Source organism: Geotrypetes seraphini, chromosome 18 (genome assembly GCF_902459505.1).
Source record: "Geotrypetes seraphini chromosome 18, aGeoSer1.1, whole genome shotgun sequence".
In the NCBI taxonomy this organism is placed as follows: Eukaryota; Metazoa; Chordata; class Amphibia; order Gymnophiona; family Dermophiidae; genus Geotrypetes; species Geotrypetes seraphini.
In genome coordinates this window covers 46,804,847-46,828,215 of record NC_047101.1, presented here as the reverse complement: position 1 = coordinate 46,828,215, position 23,369 = coordinate 46,804,847, and the positions used below count along the sequence as shown (strand labels likewise).

General features: G+C 43.6%; 1 protein-coding gene across 1 annotated transcript in view; it reads right to left on the bottom strand.

Moving 5' to 3' along the window:
• CANX (calnexin) overlaps nt 1–23,369 on the bottom strand; it is a 280,620-nt gene that overhangs the window by 140,678 nt on the left and 116,573 nt on the right. The window contains 1 exon segment of the mRNA XM_033927187.1: nt 16,949–17,030. Coding sequence (XP_033783078.1) covers nt 16,949–17,030 — 82 coding nt within the window.

The following is a 23,369-nucleotide window of genomic DNA, read 5'->3' as shown; positions in this document are numbered from 1 at the left end:
CTAGAGGTCATGGCCAATAAAGAGAAACTAGACATCATAGGGATCACGGAAACATGGTGGAACGAGGAAAACAAATGGGACATAGTACTGCCAGGATACAAACTCTACCGAAAAGACAGGACTTACCAGAAGGGGGGAGGAATAGCACTATACATAAGGGATACAATTCACTCAACCACTGTGGACACAGCAGAGACAAATGCCCAACTGGAGGCATTGTGGATCAAAGTACCAGGAAGCAACGGAGCCGAGATAAAGATGGGACTGTTCTACCGTCCACCTGGGCAAACTGAAGCTGAAGATACAGAAATGGTAGCCGAGCTGAGAAGGGAATGCAAGAACCCAAACACCATAGTTATGGGAGATTTCAATTATCCTGGGATAGACTGGTGTCTCGGAAACTCAAAATGTGCAAGGGAAACGGAGTTCCTGGAAGCAGTACAGGACTGCTTCATGGAACAACTAGTCGAGGCACCAACGAGAGGATCAGCGACTCTGGATCTGATCCTCAATGGGCTGAAAGGCCCCGCGAAGGATGTGGAGATCATAGGACCACTAGGAACCAGTGACCACAACATGATTCAGTTCAAAGTGCAAGTAGGACTACCTATGGGAAAGAGAACCAAGGCAACAACATTTAACTTCAAGAAAGGGAACTATGATGCCATGAGACAAATGGTGAGAAAAAAGCTCAGAAACAGCTCCAAGGAAACGCGGACTGTGGAGCAAGCCTGGTCCCTATTCAAGGACACAGTAAACAAGGCACAAAACCTATATATACCAAGATTTAGGAAAGGTTCCAAGAAAAATCAGACAAAGGACCCTGCATGGATAACCAGTGAAGTAAAGAAAGTGATAGGAGACAAGAAAAAATCATTTCGGAAGTGGAAAAAGGACAAAACTGAAGGAAACTGGAGAGAGCACAGGAAGCAACAAAAAGAATGTCACCGAGTAGTCAGGAAAGCCAAGAAAGAGTATGAGGAGAGACTAGCCAAGGAAGCAAAAAATTTCAAACCATTTTTCCGGTATGTGAAAGGGAAACAGCCAGCGAGGGAGGAGGTGGGGCCCCTGGACGAGGGTGACCGGAAGGGAGTGGTGAAAGAGGAAAAAGAGGTGGCTGGTAGGCTAAACAAGTTCTTCTCGTCGGTCTTTACAATAGAGGACACATCCAGTGTGCCAGAACCGGAAAAAATCTTCAGGGGAGATCAGGAGGGGAAACTATCATGCATGGAGGTAAGCCTCGAAGACGTTCTCAGGCAGATAGATAGATTAAGAACGGACAAAGCTCCGGGCCCAGACGGGATCCACCCGAGAATACTAAAAGAGCTTAGAGACGAAACAGCAGAATTACTGCAGCATATTTGCAACCTGTCCTTGAGAACAGGGGTAATCCCGGAGGACTGGAGGATAGCGAATGTTACACCGATCTTCAAAAAAGGATCGAGAGGCGACCCGGGAAACTACAGACCGGTGAGTTTAACCTCTGTTCCGGGGAAGATGGTCGAATCAATGATCAGGGAAGGTATCAACGAGCATATAGAAAAAAATAATCTGATGAGATCGAGTCAGCATGGTTTCTGTAAAGGCCGATCATGCCAGACAAATCTACTGCATTTCTTTGAGGGGATAAGTAAGCAATTGGACCAAGGTGACCCAGTAGACATTATATATCTGGATTTCCAAAAAGCCTTTGACAAGGTGCCCCATGAACGCTTACTGAAGAAGCTGTGGAGTCACGGGGTGGAAGGAAACGTGTACAGATGGATCAAAAATTGGCTGGCGGACAGGAAACAGAGGGTAGGAGTAAAGGGGCACTACTCTGACTGGATAGGGGTCACAAGTGGTGTTCCGCAGGGGTCAGTGCTGGGACCGTTGCTGTTCAATATATTTATTAATGATCTAGAAACGGGGACAAAGTGCGAAGTTATCAAATTCGCGGATGACACAAAACTCTCCAGCAGGGCCGGAACTGTTGAAGAATGCAAAGAACTGCAGAGCGACCTGAACAAAATGAGTGAGTGGGCAAAAAAATGGCAGATGAGCTTCAATGTGGAGAAATGTAAGGTCTTGCACATAGGGAAGGGGAACTACATGTACAGCTATACGATGGGAGGGAGGGTACTCGGGGAAGGAAGTCAAGAAAAAGATCTGGGGGTATTGGTGGATAACACAATGAAGCAGGCGGCACAATGTGCAGCGGCCTCAAAAAAAGCGAACAGAATGCTGGGCATTATCAAAAAAGGTATCACTACCAGAACAAAAGAAGTTATCCTGCCACTGTATCGAGCAATGGTGCGCCCACATCTGGAATACTGCGTCCAATACTGGTCACCATACCTCAAGAAGGACATGGCAATACTCGAGAGGGTCCAGAGGAGGGCAACGAGGATGATAAAGGGTATGGAGAACCTTTCATATGCCGAACGGTTAGACAGGCTGGGGCTCTTTACCCTGGAGAAGCGGAGACTGAGAGGGGACATGATAGAAACTTATAAAATCATGAAAGGCATAGAGAAGGTGGAGAGGGACAGATTCTTTAGACTAGCAGGGACAACTAAAACAAGAGGTCATTCAGAAAAACTGAGAGGAGACAGATTCATAACGAATGCAAGGAAGTTCTTCTTCACTCAGAGGGTGGTGGACACCTGGAACGCGCTTCCCGGAGAGGTGATAGGACAGAATACAATTCTGGGGTTCAAAAAGGGACTGGATGACTTCCTGGAAGCGAAAGGGATAACAGGGTACAAATAGAGATTTACCTTACAGGACATTGAGTGAACAGGGTATGGGTATTTTAAGTTAGGTAGGGAACACTTTCAGGTCATGGACCTGGGGGGCCGCCGCGGGAGCGGACTGCCGGGCACGATGGACCCCTGGTCTGACCCGGCAGAGGCAACGCTTATGTTCTTATGTTCTTATGTTCTTTCTCTCTCAGAGATCCCATGTGCCTATCCCAGGCCCAATTGAATTCAGACAGTCTCTGTTTCCACCACCTGTTCCGGGAGACTGTTCCACTCATCTACCACCCTTTCTGTAAAATGGTATTTTCTCAGATTACTCTGGAGTCTATCATCTCTTAACTTTATCCTTTGCCCTCTCATTGTAGTTTCCTTTCAAATGAATGAGATTCGACTCGTGTACATTTATATTATGTACATATTTACCATATTTCCCCGCATATAGGCCGCCAGCCTATGTTTAAAAACTGGAAGATAAGCCACCCCATGGTATTAAGAACATAAGCAGTGCCTCTGCCGGGTCAGACCAGAGGTCCATCCCGCCCAGCAGTCCGCCCCTGCGGCGGCCCAACAGGTCATGACCTGCCTTAATCACCAGAAAGGGCCCCCTTGCCCCCTAGGTTTCTCATCGAAGTCCTATCTTCCCATCAATGTCCTAACCCTCCGGCCTTGCACCTGCACGACCTGGTGAGCTGTCTATACTTATGCAACACCCCAGCACCTCCCTCAGTACCCCACGATCCCCTTTTCCCTCAGGAATCTGTCCAATCCCTGTTTGAATCCCTGTACTGTATTCTGCCGGATCACTTCCTCCAGGAGCGCATTCCATTTGTCCACGACACTTTGGGTGAAGAAAAATTTCCTTGCATTTGATTTGAACCTATCTCCCTTCAGTTTCTCTGAGTGCCCCCTCGTACCTGTCGTCCCTTTTAGTCTGAAGAACCTGTCTCTGTCCACCCTCTCTATGCCCCTAAGTATTTTGAAGGTCTCTATCATATCCCCCCTGAGCCTCCTCTTTTCCAGAGAGAAGAGCCCCAGTTTATCCAGCCTCTCAGCATATGGGCAGTTTTCCAGCCCTCTTACCAGTTTCGTTGCCCTCCTTTGGACTCTCTCAAGAACTGCCATGTCCTTCTTGAGGTGCGGCGACCAATATTGAACGCAGTATTCCAGATGTGGGCGCACCATCGCTCGATACAGCGGCATGATGACTTCCCGCGTCCTGGTTGATATGCCCCTCTTGATGATGCCCAGCATCCTGTTGGCTTTCTTCGAGGCTGCTGCACACTGTGCGGATGGTTTCATGGATGGATCCACTAGCACACCCAAGTCTCTCTCAAGTCCGGTGTCTTCCAGCAATCTCCCCCCCATTTTATACTCGAACAACGGGTTCTTTTTCCCTATGTGCATGACCTTGCATTTATCTACGTTAAAGCGCATTTGCCATTTATTTGCCCAGTCCTCCAGCTTATCGAGGTCCCTTTGCAGTTCCTCACACTCCTCCCTGGTCCTAACTCTGGCGCAGAGCTTGGTATCGTCTGCAAATTTTATAACCTCACACTTTGCCTCCGTTTCCAGGTCATTGATAAATATGTTGAAGAGTAGCGGCCCCAGCACCGATCCCTGCGGCACACCGCTCGTGACTCCCCGCCAGTCAGAATATTGGCCCTTTACTCCGACCCTCTGTAGTCTACCTGACAGCCAGTGCTCGATCCATCTGTGTACATCCCCGCCCACCCCATGGTTCCACAGCTTCCTAAGCAGCCTTTCATGTGGCACCTTGTCAAAGGCCTTTTGAAAATCGATGTAAATGATGTCTATGGGTTCCCCTTTGTCCACCTGACTGCTTATTCCCTCAAAGAAGTACAGAAGGTTTGTCAGGCACGACCTTCCCTTACAGAATCCGTGCTGGCTTGTCCGCAGTAGGCCATTTTTCTCGATGTGCTCGCAAATGCTGTCCTTGATCATTTCTTCCACCATCTTCCCTATAACTGAAGTCAGGCTCACCGGCCTGTAGTTCCCGGGGTCACCTCTCGATCCCTTCTTAAAGATAGGTGTGACATTCGCCAGTTTCCAGTCCTCTGGCACCTCTCCAGTTTTCAAGGATAGGTTGCAAACATGCTGGATTGCGCCCGCTATTTCCTGTCTTAGTTCCTTTAGAACCCTTGGGTGGATCCCGTCCGGTCCCGGTGATTTGCCGCTTTTCAGTCTGTCAATCTGCTTGAGGACATCCTCTCGACTTACCTCTATATGCCCCAATCTTTTGGCCTGCTCCCCACTCATGAGCTCCTCTGAGTCCGGTATATTGGACGTGTCCTCGCTCGTGAAGACCGACGAAAAGAACGTGTTCAACCTCTCAGCTACCTCTTTATTCTCCTTAATCACTCCCTTCCTATCCCCATCGTCCAATGGCCCCACCTCCTCTCTCACTGGTTGCTTCCCCTTTACGTAACTGAAGAATGCCTTGAAGTTTTTCGCCTCCCTGGCCTCCTCGTATTTCCCTTTTGCTTTTCTAATCTCTCGGTGGCATTCCTTTTGGCATTTCCTGTGCTCCTGGTGATTTTCCTCCGTTGGATCCCTTTTCCATTTCCGGAAGGACACTTTCTTGTCACTGATTACCCTCTTTACTTCAGGTGTCATCCAAACCGGGTCTTTTGACCGCTTGTTCTTGCGGCCTTTCCTGAAACTGGGGATGTACAGTTTTTGCGCTTCCTGCAGTGTGTCCCTGAGAAGGGTCCAGGCGCTCCCTACAGTCTCCATCCTAAAGCCGTTCCTGAGCTTCCTCCCCACCATTTTCCTCATAGCAACATAGTTCCCTTTCCTGAAGTTGAGCACAGTCGTTGCGGTCCTCCCCACTATGGGTGACCCCCCTTTCTAATGTGAATCTGATCACGTTGTGATCACTGTTGCCTAGTGTTCCTCCCACTTCTACCCCTCTTGCAGGCCCCCCTAATCCGTTAAGGATGAGGTCAAGAGTAGCATCTCCTCGCGTCGGTTCCTTGACTAGTTGCTCCATGAAGCAGTCCCTCACAGCTTCTACGAATCCTGCTTCCCTTGTGGAGTTGGAGTGTCCCGTACTCCAGTCTATCCCCGGGTAGTTGAAGTCCCCCATCACTGTTACACTTCCAGTCCTGCATTCCTGTCTCAGTTCTGCTTCCAAGTCTTGTCCTATTGTTTCTGACGCACCAGGCGGGCGATAATACAGCCCCAGCTTTATGTCTGCACTCTTCTTTCCCGGCAATTTGACCCATAGCGATTCTAGCTCCTCTGCCTTTGTTGCCGTATCGATCCCAATCGAGTATATATAGTCCTTTATATACAGCGCTATGCCTCCCCCCTTCTTGTGGGTCCTGTCCCTCCTGTAGAGCTTGTACCCTGGCAGCGCCACATCCCATTGATTTTCCTCTGTCCACCAGGTTTCTGTAATTCCTATTATATCCAGGTCCTCCCCCTTGGCCATGACTTCCAGTTCACCCATCTTAGCCATGAGGCTTCTTACATTTGCGTATAAGCACTGTAGGTCCCGGTGTTTGTCCTCCACCTCTGCCTTTACCTGGGCCGCCTTCCCTTGGGTCTCGGGCCGTTTTCCCGCTCCCGGTGCCTCTGCTGTGCCCTCCGCCTTTACCCTCGCAACTCTCTTCCTCCCCATGTCCCCTCCACCCCACCTCCCTGCTTTTCCCCGGGGAGTACCAGCCCCCTCCTGTGCTATCGTCCCCTGGGCCTTGGTTTGTTCCCCCTTGCCTTGTGTCTCCCCTTTGCCCTGTGGCTTATCTTCTGGTACCTCCCCTGCCTTTTAACATCATCCCCCCACCCCCGGTATCTTTATCATAGCCCACTGGACAGCAGATGGCGAATCTGCAGCGGTGCAGGGCACCCACGATCTCGTCAGCATCCAGCCTGCCCCTGTACCGCTCGCTGAATGGACGATGTCAGCTCTCATGGGACTCACGAGATCTGACGTCAGTCACTTAGCAAGCGGTACGGGAGCAGGCCGGATGCCGAAGAGATCACAGCTGCCCTGCACCGCTGGAGATTCACCATCCAGGAGGCTCCAATAAAGGTACCAGGTGTGGGGGAGATGATGTAAAGTCCATACATAGGCCTCCCCATATAACCAGGCCACACCCCATACATGGGTTTGTAAAACCCATGCATAGGTATAGGCTGTAGCCTCTATATGGGGAAATACGGTGAACGTCTATCATCTCTCTCCTCTCCCACCTTTCCTCCAAAGTATACAGACTGAGATCTTTAAGTCTGTCCCCATACGCCTTATGAAGACCACACACTATTTTAGTAGCCTTCCTCTGTACCAACTCCATCCTTTTAATATCTTTTTGAAAGTGCTGGCATTGTAATCTGGAACCAGAGACATTAGACCATCTACTTTATTATTGTCCCTTCATTAAATCATTTTGGGATTCAATTTGGACTCAAGTAAATTATTTATTGGAAAACCATGTTGCGCTCTCATGATACTGTTTTATTTGGAATGGCTATGAGAAAATAAAGAGTCAAATTTCATCACAAACTTTTATTAGTTATGATAGGGGTGGCCATTCAACATATTACCAACAATTGGAAAAATCATAAGAATCTTAATTATACATTCTGGTGGAATTCGTTGTGCCATATTTTTAAGATGGAAAGAGCAATAGCAGTACAAAAAGGGACATATAATAACTTTACAAAGATATGGGGGCCATTGGAAAAATATTGTGATGAATAGACATCGTTCCTTTCTGTTCCTTTTCTTTTCTTTCTTAGTTTTATCTAGCACACTCAAGGGGGAGGGGTATTTGAGATGTAATTAAATATGAGTTGTTATAATATTGTAGTATAATATTGCATATTCTACTTTAATTGAACATGGGATGAAGGGGGGAGGGAGGGAATTTACATTATAGTTCATATGTTAGATAATTGAAGTGCTATATTGAAATTATTTTTATGATACATTTTTATGCACTTATTGTTTGATTTGAAATGAATAAAGATTAAAAAAAAAAAAGAAAGTGCAGCCTCCAGAATTGTACACAATATTCTAAATGAGGTCTCACCAGAGTCTTTAACAAGAGGCATCAATACCTCCTTTTTCCTACTGGCCATACCTCTCCCTATGCAACTTAGCATCCTTCTAGCTTTTGCCGTCACATTTTCAACCTAGTAGGCCACCTTAAGATCATCACATACAATCACATCCAAGTCCCACTCTTCCATCGTGCACATAAGTTCTTCACCCCCTAAACTGTACCATTCCATCTGGTTTTTGCAACTCCCGTACTTTACTTAATAGTGTTCCCACTGCCGTTGGAGGGGAGGTGTGTGTGGGGGGTGTAACCCCCCACATTATACAGAAAATGTAACTTTCCCTTAAAAAATACGGAAAAAAGTTAAGTTTCCTCTATAATAAGGGGCTCCAACACCCAACCCCAACAGCAGTGCTAACACTATTAAGTAAACTGAAAGCATAAGAACTTCAGACTATATTGATTATTAAGGTTTTTCCATTCAGGGAACCCCTCCTGAATAGCCTGCTTCAGTTGCAACCATCTAAAACTGTGATTTATTAAGACCATATTTATGTTGCAACTGTGAAAAATCAAGCAGTTTACCATTTAAAATATCATCTAAAACTCCGTATACCTGCAATAATCCAATGCTTCCACACAACTTGAAATCCGCCAATTTGAATCTTGGAGTTTAGCTACATAGATTGATTTGTTGATTTGTGTATTGGGATAGAAGTTAAATTACTGACATAACACAATGTTTTCCATGTGTCCATTAATATTCTGTTCTCTTTATATACTCTAGGCATCTTGATACTGAGAACATGAGATAAATGTAAAGGAAACACGAGTCGCCATTCCAAATACAACCAATCTGGGGTATTTTCCATGAGCTCTAGGAGGACCCAATACATAATTGGCGTAAAATATAGGCTTGATGATACCTATAAAAATTTGGGAAATTTACCCCACCCTCCATAAATGGTTTTTATAAAGATACTAAAGCTATTCTAGGCATTTTACCCAGCCAAACAAATTTTGTAAGAATACCACTTAATTTTTTATAAAAAAAAACTTGGTATCATACTCATTTGATAACAAACCACAGGCAATATCATCATTTTGATAGTTTGAACTCTCCCCGCCAAGAAAGATGTAAAGGATTCCATTGCTCACACATTTCTGTTACCTTCTTCAATAAAAATTTTTCATTCTCTTTCATTGCGTCTTCCAGCGTTACCATTTTAATATCAGTACAATGTGACTATCAGGGTACCAGGAAAAGGTGGAAGACGGCGAGTGTGCACCAGAAAGCTAAGAGGAAGAGAAGGACAGAGCCAGCTGAGTGATCAAATGCAGTTCCCAAGGACCATGACCAGGAGACCAGAAACTCCCCTGGCGCCACCAAAGCAATGACTGAACATGCTGTCTCCATGTGGAATCGGGGCACCTTCAGTGCCGCATTGACCGCTTTGAGATCCAGGAGTCTCCAATCTTCGGAGCCTTTGTTTGGAATGATGAAATATATCAAGTATCTCCGAAAGCGCAAGTTGCACTCTGGCATGGGTTTGATTGTCGCAAAATCTAAGAGTCTGCAGACCGTGGCCTGCACCCGAAGCACCTTCTCGGAGCGGTCCGTAGGGGAGTCCAGAAAATACTTGGAGAGATGACAAAGAAACTCCAATTTGAGCCTTATCAGAGAACCTCTAAGACCCAGCGGCCAAATGTGATGGTCTCCCATTCCGCCAGGAAGGCTGACAACCACCCCCTGATGTGCGTGAGAGGGGATGGCAACCTGGCGTCAGAATTGTTTCTTAGGGGAAGCTGCCGGATGTCTAGTCGAGGACTGTCGATGGCCACATTCCCCAAAACGTGGTCTGGAAGATGAAGATTACCTCTGTCCAGAGGAAGGAGGCTCGGAGTACTGGTGGGGACGCCGAAATGGTCGAAAATTAGAATGCCCCCAAACTCCAGGAAGGACAGGACCTTTTCCTGGGCAAAGCCTTGAGTTTGTAATTTTGTACACTCACCATAAGGTTATCCATAGCCTGGCCGAACAGAAGCTGTCCCTTAAAGGGCAACTTGCTCAAGGTGGTGGGAAATTTCATGGCGACACCAGGAAATATTTCTTCACCAAGAGAGTGATTGATCCTTGGAACGAGCTCCCGGTGCAGGTGATCGAGGCAAACAGCGTGCAAGAATTTAAGAGCAAATGGGATGCCCATGTGGGATCCCTTAGAGCAGGGGTGTCAAAGTCCCTCCTCGAGGGCCGTAATCCAGTCGGGTTTTCAGGATTTCCCCAATGAATATGCATTGAAAGCAGTGCATGCACATAGATCTCATGCATATTCATTGGGGAAATCCTGAAAACCAGACTGGATTCCGGCCCTCGAGGACCGACTTTGACACCTGTGCCTTAGAGGGTTAAACCAAGGGAACCTGTCACCAGGAGTGGGATCCCTAGGATAGTAGACTTGGGGGTGGGTCAGTAGAGTGGGCAGACCTGATGGGCTATGGCCCTTATCTGCCGTCATCTTCTATGTTTCTATGAGGTACTGTACCCAGACCACTGCCTGATCCACAGCATCCTCTGGGCAGACACCGAATAAGCACCCAGATTGGCAAAAACTTTCAATTTGTCATAATGCATCAGCCATATAGTCCACCCTGGAGATGAGTAATCCAAATCACACAGCACCACAGTGTCATGGCATAGTTTGGAGTTGCATGCCCGAGCAACAAAGGACGAGGCTGTCACCTGCTTTGACATCAGTCACAGCCAAATCAAACATATTTCAAGACCACCCCTCCCACCAGTAGGGAGGGAAGTACGCTTGGTGACATAAGCCATAGCGGAATCCACCTTCGGCGAAGCAAAGCACTTGGTAAAACTCACCGCCATGGGGTAAAGCCTCGCCATGGCCTGAGCACATTTCAAAGGACCCTCTGGATTATCCCAAATATTCAACAGGATACAAACCACATTGGGGTTATCAGGAAAGGAGGAAGTACGCGGCCTCTGATCACTCATGAGGGAACATTCTGCCTGGATCGGCTGATTAATTGCAGCTTTAATTCCTGCAGAAATTCTACAATGAGGTCCTAAAGAAGAGCAGGTTTGAAAAGTCTGCACACTGGGATAATCTTCCAGATCCCAGGACTCGCAAGGATCCCGACTGCGAATCTCTGCCAGATTAGCCACATCCAGACATCACTCTCCGAGATCTAGAATGTGACAATTGAGGAAGTCCACTTGGACATTCTCTACCCCTACTATGTGGAAAGCCGAGATGTCCAGAAGATGAGTCTTTGCCCAAACCAAGAGCAGAGCAGCCTCCTGTGCCACCAGATGACTCCTGGTTCCCCCTGACAAATGACATAAGCTACCGCCATGGCATTGTCTAAGAGAACCTGAACAGACTTGCCCATCAACATCTGGAATGCTAAAAATGCCAGCCAGATGGCTCTGGTCTCCAGAATATTGATCGGCCAAGACACCTCCTCCGGAGACCAGCTACCCTGAGCCGAGCAACTGAGACACTGAACTCCCCAACCAAGGAGACAGACCTCCCCCAAAGAGAAACAAGAGAGTCCAAACCGTGCACCTGGGGTGACCACCACTGAAGCAGAGCATGCTAAAGCGGGTGCATGTGAGCTCGGGCCCACTGAAACGCGTCCAGGGAAGCCGCCATCAACAGCAAGACCTGGAAAAACACCTGTGCTCGAGGACACCGAGAAGCCATCAAAAGGCGAATTTGCAACTGCAACTTGACCACTCGGGCCTCCGGCAGGAAGACCTTCCCCAAGCTGGTGTTGAAAATAACCTCAAGGTCCTCCAGGTGCTGAGATGGAGCCAACCGGCTCCTGGATGGGTTGACTACCTATCCCAGTGACTGCAGGAGCTCCACAACCTGAACCGTAACCCAGGAGCTCTCATGAAAATACTTTGCTTGGATCAACCAGTTGTTCAGATAGGGGTGAACCAGAATGCCCTCCTTGCGCAAGGATGTCACCATGACCACAATAATCTTGGTGAACGTCCGCAGAGTCATGGCCAGACCAAAAGGAAGAGCACAAAACTGATAGTGCTGTCCCAAGTTTGCAAAGAGAAGATAGGTCTATACTATCGTCCACCCGGACAAACCGGAGAAATCGATGAAGAAATGGAAGCCGAGATGAAGCGAGAATGCAAAAGCGGTGACACAGTTATTATGGGAGACTTCAACTACCCTGGGATAGACTGAAGTCTTGGAAGCTCAAGATGCGCTAGGGAGGCAGACTTCCTGGAGGCTGTACAAGATTGCTTCATGGAGCAGCTTGTTAGAGAACCGACGAGAGGAAATGCCACTCTGGATCTAATCCTAAATGGGCTAAAGGGACCTGCAAAGGAAGTGGAAGTAGTGGGACCGTTGGGAAACAGCGATCATAATATGATCAAGTTCAAGGTGGAAATAGGAATACTGAAAGGAAAGAGAACCATAGCGACAACTTTTAACTTCAGGAAAGGAAACTACGAAGCAATGAGAGGAATGGTAAAGAAAAAAACTTAGGAACACTCCCAAAAAATGGCATACGGTAGAACATGCCTGGTCCTTTTTCAAGGATACGGTGAGCGAGCAAAATCTGTATATCCCCAGATTCAGAAAAGGGTGCAACAAGAGTCAAACAAAAGACCCGGCGTGGATAACTAAAATAGTGAAGGAAGCGATAGGCAATAAGAAAAACTCATTCAGAAAATGGAAGAAGGACAAATCTGAGGGAAACTGGAAAGATCACGGAAAGTATCAAAAAGAATGTCACCATGTGGTTCGAAAAGCCAAAAAAGAGTATGAAGAGAGGCTAGCCAGGGAAGCATGAAATTTCAAGCCGTTCTTTAGATATATTAAAGGGAAACAGCCGGCTAGGGAGGAGGTGGGACCACTGGACGACGGAGACCAGAAGGGAGCGGTGAAGGAAGAGAAAGAGGTCGCAGAAAGACTTAACATGTTCTTTTCGTCGGTATTTACAAGCGAAGACACAACCAACATACCGGAACCTGAACAAATCTTCAAGGGAAATCAAGCACAAAAGTTAACATCCATGGAAGTGAGCCTTGATGATGTGCGCAGGCTGATAGAAAAACTAAAAACTGACAAATCGCCGGGTCCGGATGGAATCCATCCAAGGGTTCTGAAGGAACCAAAGGAGGAAATAGCGGAACTACTGCAGCAAATTTGCAACCTATCTCTGAAAACAGGTGTGATTCCAGAGGATTGGAAGATAGCCAACGTTATGCCCATCTTTAAAAAGGGATCAAGAGGGGACCCGGGAAACTACAGACCGGTGAGTCTGACCTCGGTTCCGGGGAAAATGGCGGAAGCACTGATAAAAGAAAACATCGATGAACATTTTGAAAGAAACGAACTTGTGAAAACCAGCCAATATGGTTTCTGCAGGGGAAGATCGTGCCTGACTAACTTACTGCACTTCTTCGAAGGAATTAACAAACAGATGGACAGAGGAGACCCCATAGACATCATATACCTAGATTTCCAGAAAGCCTTTGACAAGGTGCCTCATGAACGTCTACTCCGGAAACTGAAGAACCATGGGGTGGACGGAGACGTGCATAGATGGATCAGAAACTGGTTAGAAGGTAGGAAACAGAGGGTAGGGGTGAAGGTCACGAGTGGTGTTCCGCAGGGCTCGGTGCTTGGGCCGCTGCTTTTTAACATATTCATAAATGATCTAGAAACAGGGACGAAGTGTGAGATAATAAAATTTGCAGATGACACCAAACTATTTAGTGGAGCTCGGACAAAGGAGGACTGCGAAGAATTGCAAAGGGACTTGGACAAACTAGGGGAATGGGCAGAGAGATGGCAGATGAAATTCAATGTTGAGAAGTATAAAGTATTGCATGTGGGAAGCAAAATCCCGAGGTATAATTATGCGATGGGAGGGATGTTTTTGAATGAGAGTACCCAAGAAAGGGACTTGGGGGTGATGGTGGACATGACAATGAAGCCGACAGCACAGTGCGCAGCTGCCGCTAAGAGAGCGAATAGAATGCTAGGTATAATCAAGAAAGGTATTACAACCAGAACGAAATAAATTATCCTGCCGCTGTATTGGGCAATGGTGCGTCCACATCTTGAGTACTGCGTCCAGTATTGTCACCGTACCTTAAGAAGGATATGGCATTACTCGAGAGAGTTCAGAGGAGAGCGACACGACTGATTAAGGGGATGGAAAGCCTTTCATACGCTGAGAGATTGGAAAAACTGGGACTCTTTTCCCTGGAAAAGAGAAGATTAAGAGGGGATATGATAGAGACTTACAAGATCATGAAGGGCATAGAGAGAGTAGAGAGGGACAGATTCTTCAAACTTTCAGAAAATAAAAAAACAAGAGGGCATTCGGAAAAGTTGAAAGGGGGCAAATTCAAAACAAATGCTAGGAAGTTCTTCTTTACACAACGTGTGGTAGATACCTGGAATACAATTTCAGAGGACGTTATAGGGCAGAGTACGGTACTGGGGTTTAAGAAAGGATTAGACAAATTCCTGCTTGAAAAGGGGATAGAGGGGTATAGATAGAAATTTAATGCACAGGTCCTGGATCTGTTGGGCCGCCGCGTGAGCGGACTGCTGGGTGCGATGGACCTCAGGTCTGACCTAGCGGAGGCATTTCTTATGTTCTTAACCACTGATGGGAGATGCAAATCAGAACATGCAAATAGGCCTCCATCAGATCGAGAGAGATCAGAAATTCCCCCTGCTGAACCGCCAGAATAACAGATCTCAGGGTCTCCATGTGAAGACTTAACTCGCAGAGCCCTGTTGACCCCCTTCAGAATCAAGAAGGGTCGAAAAATTCCCTCTTTCTTCGCACTATGAAGTAAATGGAATACTGGCCGGTGCCACATTCCTGCAGAGGTACCAGCACTACTTTGAGATCTAGTAATCTTTGTAGCATCTGGCGAAAGGCCCGCTTCTTCCATGCCACCTAACAAGGAGAAGCTAGAAAGTGATCTGGCAAGGAGCAGGAAAACTCCAGCCCATAATCATCCCAAATAACCTCCAGGACCCACTGATCCGTTGTGATCTCGGCTAACCCCTGGTAAAAATATCGCAATCGAACACCCACCAAAACCAAGGCAGGCACCAGCAATGAGTCATTGGGTGGGACGGGCGACAAGAGGAACCGGCGTAGGAATCACATCCCTCCTGAAAGGCTCCCCAAATGGACTGCATGCGCTGAAAGAAACATCTCCAGGGAGACCCAGAGGCAGGAAAATAAGCAACCCCTCAACCAGGACGATATCTGCAGAAGTCATGCAAACGCCACTGTGCAATGCCACTTCACGCAGGCGGGCGATCTTCAGGAAGATGAGGCACCATACAATCCGTTAAGGTCTGAACCAAGATGTCCAAATCCTCGCCAAACAAAAGAGACCCCCAAAAGGAAAATATCGTCAGCTTTGCCTTAGATGCTGCATCCACCGACCAAACCCAAAGCCACAGAAACTTGCCCCTGTTTTTCCAAGACAGGAGAAGGTCACCTGAAGCTGCAGAGAAAATTGAGGGTCTTCCCGCAAAAAATGGCAGAGTTCCCACTGAAAATAACCCCTCTACAGCCTGTAGCGGCTGGGAAGCCTGAACAATCCCAGCCACTAAAGCAGGCAAGCTTGCATCAGCTGTGAGAAAATCCTCAGCTGCTTCGACGGTAAGGGAAAGCACAGTTACTTACCGTTAACAAGTGTTATCCAGGGACAGCAAGCAGATATTCTCACTGATGGGCGACGTCACCGACGGAGCCCCAGTACGGACCCCTTTAAGAACTTAGAAAGTTCTCAATAGCCCGAACCACATATGTGCGAGTGCCTTCCCGCCCGATGAGGGCACGCGGTCCTTCAGTTAAGATACACTAGCTAAGAAGCCAACCTGGGGAGGCAGGTGGATTGTGAGAATATCTGCCTGCTGTCCCTGGATAACACCTGTTACAGTAAGTAACTGTGCTTTATCCCAGGACAAGCAGGCAGCATATTCCCACTGATGGGTGACCTCCAAGCTAACAGAGATGGGATGGTGGGAGTGTTGGTCAAAGAAAATAATGTGAAATACAGAGTGGCCGAACTGACCATCCCGTCTGGAGAAGTGAAGATATGAACTAAGGACCAGGTGGCAGCTAAGTAGATATAAGGAAAGCAACAAAAGCTGCCAGAGCTCAAAACTCTGTAGGGTGTGACACGACTGTCTCATTCCAGGCCAGAGTGAGCATAGCAGAACGAAATATAGACAGACAACCAGGCATAAAAATGTTCTCTTTAATAAAGAAAACCTAACTTTGTGAATCAAACGAAAAGTTAGAGAAAAGATTGCTTTGTCCAGTCAAAGTAGCAGGCAAAAGCCCTGTTACAGTCCAAAGGAGAGAAAGCAGTTTCTCCAGTAGGAAAATGAGGTGTAAAAAAAGACACACAGACAGAACAAGTGACTGAGTGAGAAGAAAAGTGGCAACTGTTTAGAAGAACTTTGGACAGAAATGAAGAACTTCCTTGGCATAATGAAAAACTACAAAGAATGGATCTACTAATACAGGTAACTCATTGACCCTCCTGGTAGAGACGAGAGCAAGAAGGAAACACACTTGCCAAGCCAGGCAGGCAAGGCACTAAACATGAACTGCCAAAAAAATTGGATTCAAACTGGAAAGAACTACAGTAAGGTCCAAAATGACATAAAGGAACCAAGTGAAAATGGAATCCTTTCACCCTAACCGTCAGCGGCTGAGGAAATCTCTCCATGAGCAGTGGGGGAAGCCTGGGCTTCCCCGCTGTCAGCTGCCGATGAGGCTCCTCCAACACTCCAGCCTGCACAGTGCCGGCCGCGAGTGCCTCGCGTCTGGAGCAAAATGAGCACTTTTTCCCTTTTAAAGTGCTCATTGCACCATACGTGACCTAACTAAAGAAAAAGTGCCGGTTAGTTGATAACAGTAAAATACATTAAATTTAAAGGGAAAGCAACCCTTCAGAACAGCACTGCCTCAGGATTTTTTTTTTTTTAAACAGGACAGACTCCACTGGGTCTCAAAGCAGTATTCCTTACTTGAATTGGGGGCAAGGCTTACTGCTGAGGCACTTTGTACAATAGGGACGTTTCTGCAAGTGGGAAAACAATAATTGTGAATGCATGAATGAGAATAAAAGCATGCAACCCTCACCAGATTCTGTTCCAAGGTTTTGGAAAGCAGTTTCACATAAGCTCCACCACATTCCATGCCATTCTGGAAATTGACTTCATACCTAAAAGAAAAAAAAATATGCAAGAAAGGGAACACTTAAGTTGTTCAGAATACAGTGTTCCTCCGAATTTGTGGTTTGTGAATTGCGGACTCACTAATTCACGGTATGCTCCGACCGCCTCTTCCTATATTAAATTTAGGCTACACCAATCAGGAGCTGCGTGTCAAAGCAGCTCCTGATTGGTGTAGCCTGACTTTAGTACCAGGAAGAGGCGGTCGGAGCATACCGTGAATGATTTTGCCCTCTCCTGCCTCAAGCGATTTTGAACCCACCAGTGCCCCAGCTGCCTTCTCCTGCCTCTTAACCGTATTCGTGGTTTTTCAAAATTCACAGGCGTTCCTAGAATGGAACTCCCGCAAATTTCAGGGGAGTACTGTAGTCTGAATAATTCAAACTGCGGCATTTTCATGGTCAACACACATCTTGAGATAAAGCCTGAAAAAAAATGAATAGCTAATTAAAAGTGGAAATCAGGCCTTGAAACAAAACCCATTTATGAATGATTTACTCTATTTATTGACTTTTTTTTTCTGATTTTTCTTTATTTGGGGTTTTTTTTTTTTCCTTTCTTTATTCATTTCAAATCACACAAGTGTACAGAAATACATCATTTTTAACTTCTATATAACACTTGAAATTTTTTCTTTTTTATAAATCTTTATTCATTTTAAATCTTTCAACAAGTGTACAATAAAATAATCATTTAAGGGGGGGCGTGGCTTGAGCGCGCATGAGGACAGTTGGATAATGAGTGAGCTCCTCAAGCAAGACCGTGAAAGAGATCAAAAGTCATTAAAAAAAATAATAATTTTTGGCTCAGAGTGATTGTGGGTGGTGGAGGAAGGTTATGGCGTCTGGGAAACAAAACAAAGGAGACTCGGCATTTGCATCAACAAGTAGTGTGAAAAGAGCAAAGCCGGAACTAGAGACGCCGTTAAAAGCAACAGCTAAGTCAGCTGATGTGGATATCGGCAAAGAACTAAAAGCAATTAAAGAAATTGTGACAGAAACGGCAAAAAAGGTGAATGCAATCACAGAGGAAATATCTGTAATTACTAAAAGGTTGGAACAAATGGAAAATAAGTTGGTGAATATAGAACTGAGATTAGAAGCAGTGGAAGCAGTCGCAGCAAGGAAGACGGTGGAACAAAAACAAATTGACTTTCTCACCCGAGAGTTGGAGGACTTGTTGAACCGCGAAAGAAGATGTAACTTGCAGGTCTTGGGTCTTCCAGAAGGGGTGGAGAAAGGGAGCCCTATTTCCTTTATGGAGAATCTGCTGACTAAAATCAAAGTTCCCGATAGAGATCGAGAGAGCACATAAGTACCTGCTAGGAGGGTTGAAAAACAAAAAGGTCCACATCCTTTAATCTTTAAGCTCCTCAGGTATCAGTAGGTTTTAGAAATTATTCAATTGGCAAAACAAAACAGAAATTTAAAATGTCAAGATGCCAGGATTCATATAGTTCCATATTTTGCCAAAAACACTGCTGTAAGAAGAAAGGCTTTCTTAGAGTTCAGACCCCAATTAAGAGCGATGGGGGCTAAGTATGGCTTGCTTTATCTGGCGCTAATGAGAGTCACTATGGAAAAATAAAACTATAACATTTGATAGTCCGGAAAAGCTGAGTGAGTTCATTAACAGATATGAACAGCCAATGACAATGTAAAAGGAAAGGGAATGTAAGACTTATAGAAAAGTGAATTCAATTTTTTTTTTTAAAGTGTGATCTGAACTTATGAAGGATAGATGAATGTACTGAAGGGGATGTATCTTTTGTTTGTTCAACTTTGTGTGTTGTGTTTTTTTTTTTTAATGACATGGAATTCAGTTAGAATTTTCACAATTTTAAATTCAAGAGATGGAATGTTTGTTACTGCCGATATCCTGCACAATATGAGTTAGTTTTTGGTGACTAAAATGGCTAAAAAGGCATTTAGAGGGGCATGATTTGGTGCATGATTGAGAAATGGATTATACAAGATGGAGTATATGTAAAAGAAATAGACGGAAGCAAAAAGTTGAGAAAATGGAAAATCACAAAGTTTCTGTAGTACAGGAATACCGAAGTTTGACTGTAATGTGATGAATGATTTTCTTCAATCAACGTCAGACTTTGTGGAATATTAAATATAACAAGGAAGGAAACGAAAAAAATAATCTTTAAAGTTTAAAGATATGCAGTTCTTTAAAGATATTTTAAATGTCTCTCTTGGTAATTTTGGATGTTCTGTATGATTATTGTTAAATGGTATGATGAAAAGTTAGGAGACAGGGGTGGTTAGCAAATGTTCCAAATGAGAGGATATTAGCAGAATGAAAGAAATGAAGTTGTGAGGATCTTTATGTAATAATACTATAACTTTAATTTTAATGAGAGTTTTGGTAGAAGTAACTGATAAAAGAAAAGAAAATGAACTCAAATATATGGATAAAACTATATAAGAATTCTTAGTTGATTTGATAATTTATAAGGAAGATTGGGGGTGGATAAATCTTTTGAACATAATTTGATATGTAAAATTTTATTTATAGGTGATATTTGGTTTCAATTAATGTAATAGTCTTATATAGAAGAATATTGGTTGAAATTCTGAATAGTAATGAATGTTATTTGAATTTCAGAATGGTACTAATATATATTAGTAAACATCCTATCAGTATGGCCAGCTGTTTTGAATGGATATCCATAGAGTATTTATTATTACAGTTGAAAATTAATTTAATTCTTTAAAGATGCAATACAGAGCTAAGGAATGTTGATAAACGTTAAGATATGATACAATGATATCACTTTAGGTTGTGGGTATTGGTATAGAAAAGGAATAAACTTAATGGAATTTTATTCATAATAATAATAATAACTTTATTTTTCTATACCGCCATAGTCAGGTGACTTCTAGGCGGTTTACATTGTAAGAAGGCTGGACATTCAGCGAATAACAAAAGGTCTTAATACAATACAATAAGTCTACATACAATACAATACAGTGAGTCTAAATACAATACAGTACAGTACAATATAGTGAGTCTAAATACAATACGATAAGACTAAATACAATACCATACACTGATTCTAAATACGATATAATAGTCAAATGGGAAACTTACGTGCTAATTGGAGTTCTATGGGTAATGAATACCTGAATGCTTAGTACTTACATATGAATTGGAGTTCTATGGGTAGGGGATATCTGAATAGATGGGGAGCTTCTTGAGAGAAAGAAAAGGCATTTACGGGGAGGGGAGTCCTAGTGAGGGAGGGTCCTAGTGAGGGAGGGGACAGTTTTAGTCAATGAATTTTGCGAATAGGGCGGTTTTGATCGATTTACGGAATGCACTGTAAGACAGATTGGGTTCGTTTATGTAGTTTTTCAGCCAAACTTGCTGTCTGTTCGCTTGGAACTTAAAGGTTCTATCCAGGAATGATTTCTATCTGCAGCCTGTAATCTTTGGGTATGCAAAGATGTTTTTGCTTCTGGTTGCTCGTGTGGGGTTGTGCAGGATGAAGTGAGTTTGCAGGTATGAAGGTGCTAGTCCCCAGGTTTGCCTGAAATAGGTGCAAGCAAATTTGAATAGTATTCGCGCTTCTATTGGAAGCCAATGCAGCTTTTTGTAGTAGGGGCTGATGTGATCGTTTTTTCTTAGACCGAAAATTAGGCGAACGGCGCTGTTTTGTATTAATCTCAGTTTTTTTATTGTTTTTTGTGGGATGCCCAGGTAGATGATGTTGCAGTAGTCAAGAATGGATAGGATCAGCGCCTGTACCAGCAACCTGAATGAAGTTGGGTCAAAATATTTTTTTATGGTCCTTAGTTTCCATAGCGTGTAAAAACATTTTTTCACTAGTGAGTTTGTGTGGTCAGTCATAGTTAAATGAGTGTCTAGAGTGATACCGAGTATTTTTATGTTTTTGGATATTGGGTATTCGTGATTGTTTATTTTTATCGTTGTTCTCGTAATTTTGTCATTAGGACTAGCCAGAAAGACTTGTTTTCTCTGCGTTTAGTTTTAGTTTGAAATTAGTGGTCCATTTATCAATTTCGGTCATTATGTTTGAGAGGTTGTCTACAATTTCTTTTGTGATGTCGTTTAAGGGGATTAGAATGGATATGTCGTCTGCGTAAATGTAGTGTATTAAGTTTAGTTTTTGTAGGAGGTGACCTAAGGAGGCGATGTAGATATTGAAAAGGGTGGGCGATAGGGGGGAACCTTGAGGTACGCCTGATGGGTTTTTCCATGGTTTGGAGTAGTTTCCATTGCTGATTACTTGGTAGGATCTGTTTATTAGGAATTCTTGGAACCATTTCTTTGCCTTTCCAGAAATTTCCATTACTTCAAGGCACAGCAGCATGATTGCATGGTCTACCAGGTCGAACGCGCTGCTGAGGTCTAGTTGTAGGATCAGTGCGCTTTTGCCTTTGCTAAAGAGATCATAAAGGTGGTTCAGTAAGGAGGCTAAGACAGTTTCTGTGTTGTATCCTTTCCTGAATCCTGATTGGTGTTCACTAAGGATGTTACTTTCCTGAATCCTGATTGGTGTTCACTAAGGATGTTAAATTAACAGATAGCTGATGAGTTAATGAACAATGTTTATTGAAAAAGGAAAAAAAAAAAAGAGAAGGGGGAAGGAAAAGGGGAGGAAAAGAAAAAAGGAAAAAAGGGGAAAAATTAGTTATATAAAATACATAGGAGGATACAGGGAAGGATGAATTTATATAAATTAAATAGATTGATATGAGTTGAAGATGGTAAAGTAATGTAATTTATTTTACTTCTGTCATTTTAATGAAATGTTCACTATATTCCTTTAATTTAATGATTATTTTGTGAATAATTTAAGTGATAATATGTATTAGATGAATTGAGTTTATTTTAATACATGACTTTTTATATGATGTTGTTTTTAAGATGGTCTTTGGGGAACTTATTATTATCTAATCTAGTATGCGTGTCATCAAGTATACACTGTTATTTATTAATTGGGGGGTGGGAGTGGGTGGGATTTGGGATAAGGGAAAGGGGATTTGATGGAATAAGGAATGAGGTATTTTTTATAGTAGAAATGAAGATATATTTATTGGGTGTGAGGGTGTCTGATCATTATAATTTCATTAAATTGAGTGCTATGTTTTTAAATGATATGTTAAATGGATATTAAGTTTTATTCTATTAACGTCAATGGCCTGAATCATCCAATAAAGAAAAAGAAAACTTTAAATTTTTTGCAGAAACAAAATGCGGATATATATTTTATTCAAGAGTCACACTTGTCGTTAGAAGAATCTAAGAAACTAATAGGTGGTTGGGTTTCGAAATGTTTTTTTGCCCCAGCAGTGGGTAAGAAAGCTGGGGTTGCTATTTTAATTAATAAGAGATGTTCAGCAAATTTTCAATTTGTAGCTGTGGATCCTTTAGGAAGGTGGGTACATATTAAAATGATAATGGGAAATACTGCCCTGGACTTATTTAATGTGTATGCTCCAAATGTGAATCAAAAGGAGTTTTTTTTTTTAAATATTCAACAGTTATTACCACTGGTTACTACTAATTTAGTGGTGGCTGGAGATTTCAATGCTGTAATAGATCCAATTATAGATAAAAGACCAAGTAGAATTATAAATCATTAGGGCTTGATAATTTAATACAATCATGTGATTTAGTTGATATATGGCGTATTCTTTATTTTAATGATCGAGAATTTTCATTTTGTTCACAGGTCCATAATTCATTTTCGAGAATTGATTATATCTTTGTTTCCAATAGTATAGTTCAAAAGGTTGGAAAAGCGGTTATTGATCCTATAATTTTATCTGATCATGGTGGTGTGTAGATTGAATTGCAATTGGATGAACAAGAATGTCCTAAACCATTATAGAGATTTGACAATGGTTTACATGCTGATGTAAAATTTATTGATGAGTTGAAATCAAACACAAGTGAATTTTTTCAAATTAATACTGCTGATGATATCAGTATTGAAACATTATGGGATGCTTTTAAAACAACTATAAGAGGAAATATTATTTCGTATTCGGCATACATCAAAAAACAACTTAAAAAACAATTTATTGATTTGGAAAAAGGCATTAAGGTAATGGAAAATAAACTAATTAATAGATGGGAACAATATACAAAAATTATTAAAAACAAAAGCTAAATATAATGAGATTGCTTCCCAATTTGTTAGGAAAGACTTGTTTTCTCAGCAAGTTAAATTCTATGGAAACTCAAACAAAGCAGGAAAACTATTAGTTAATTTTCTTAAAGCAAAAAAAAGGAAAACTAAAATTATTGCAATTAAGGATATGCGGGGAGGTTCACACACTACAAATGAT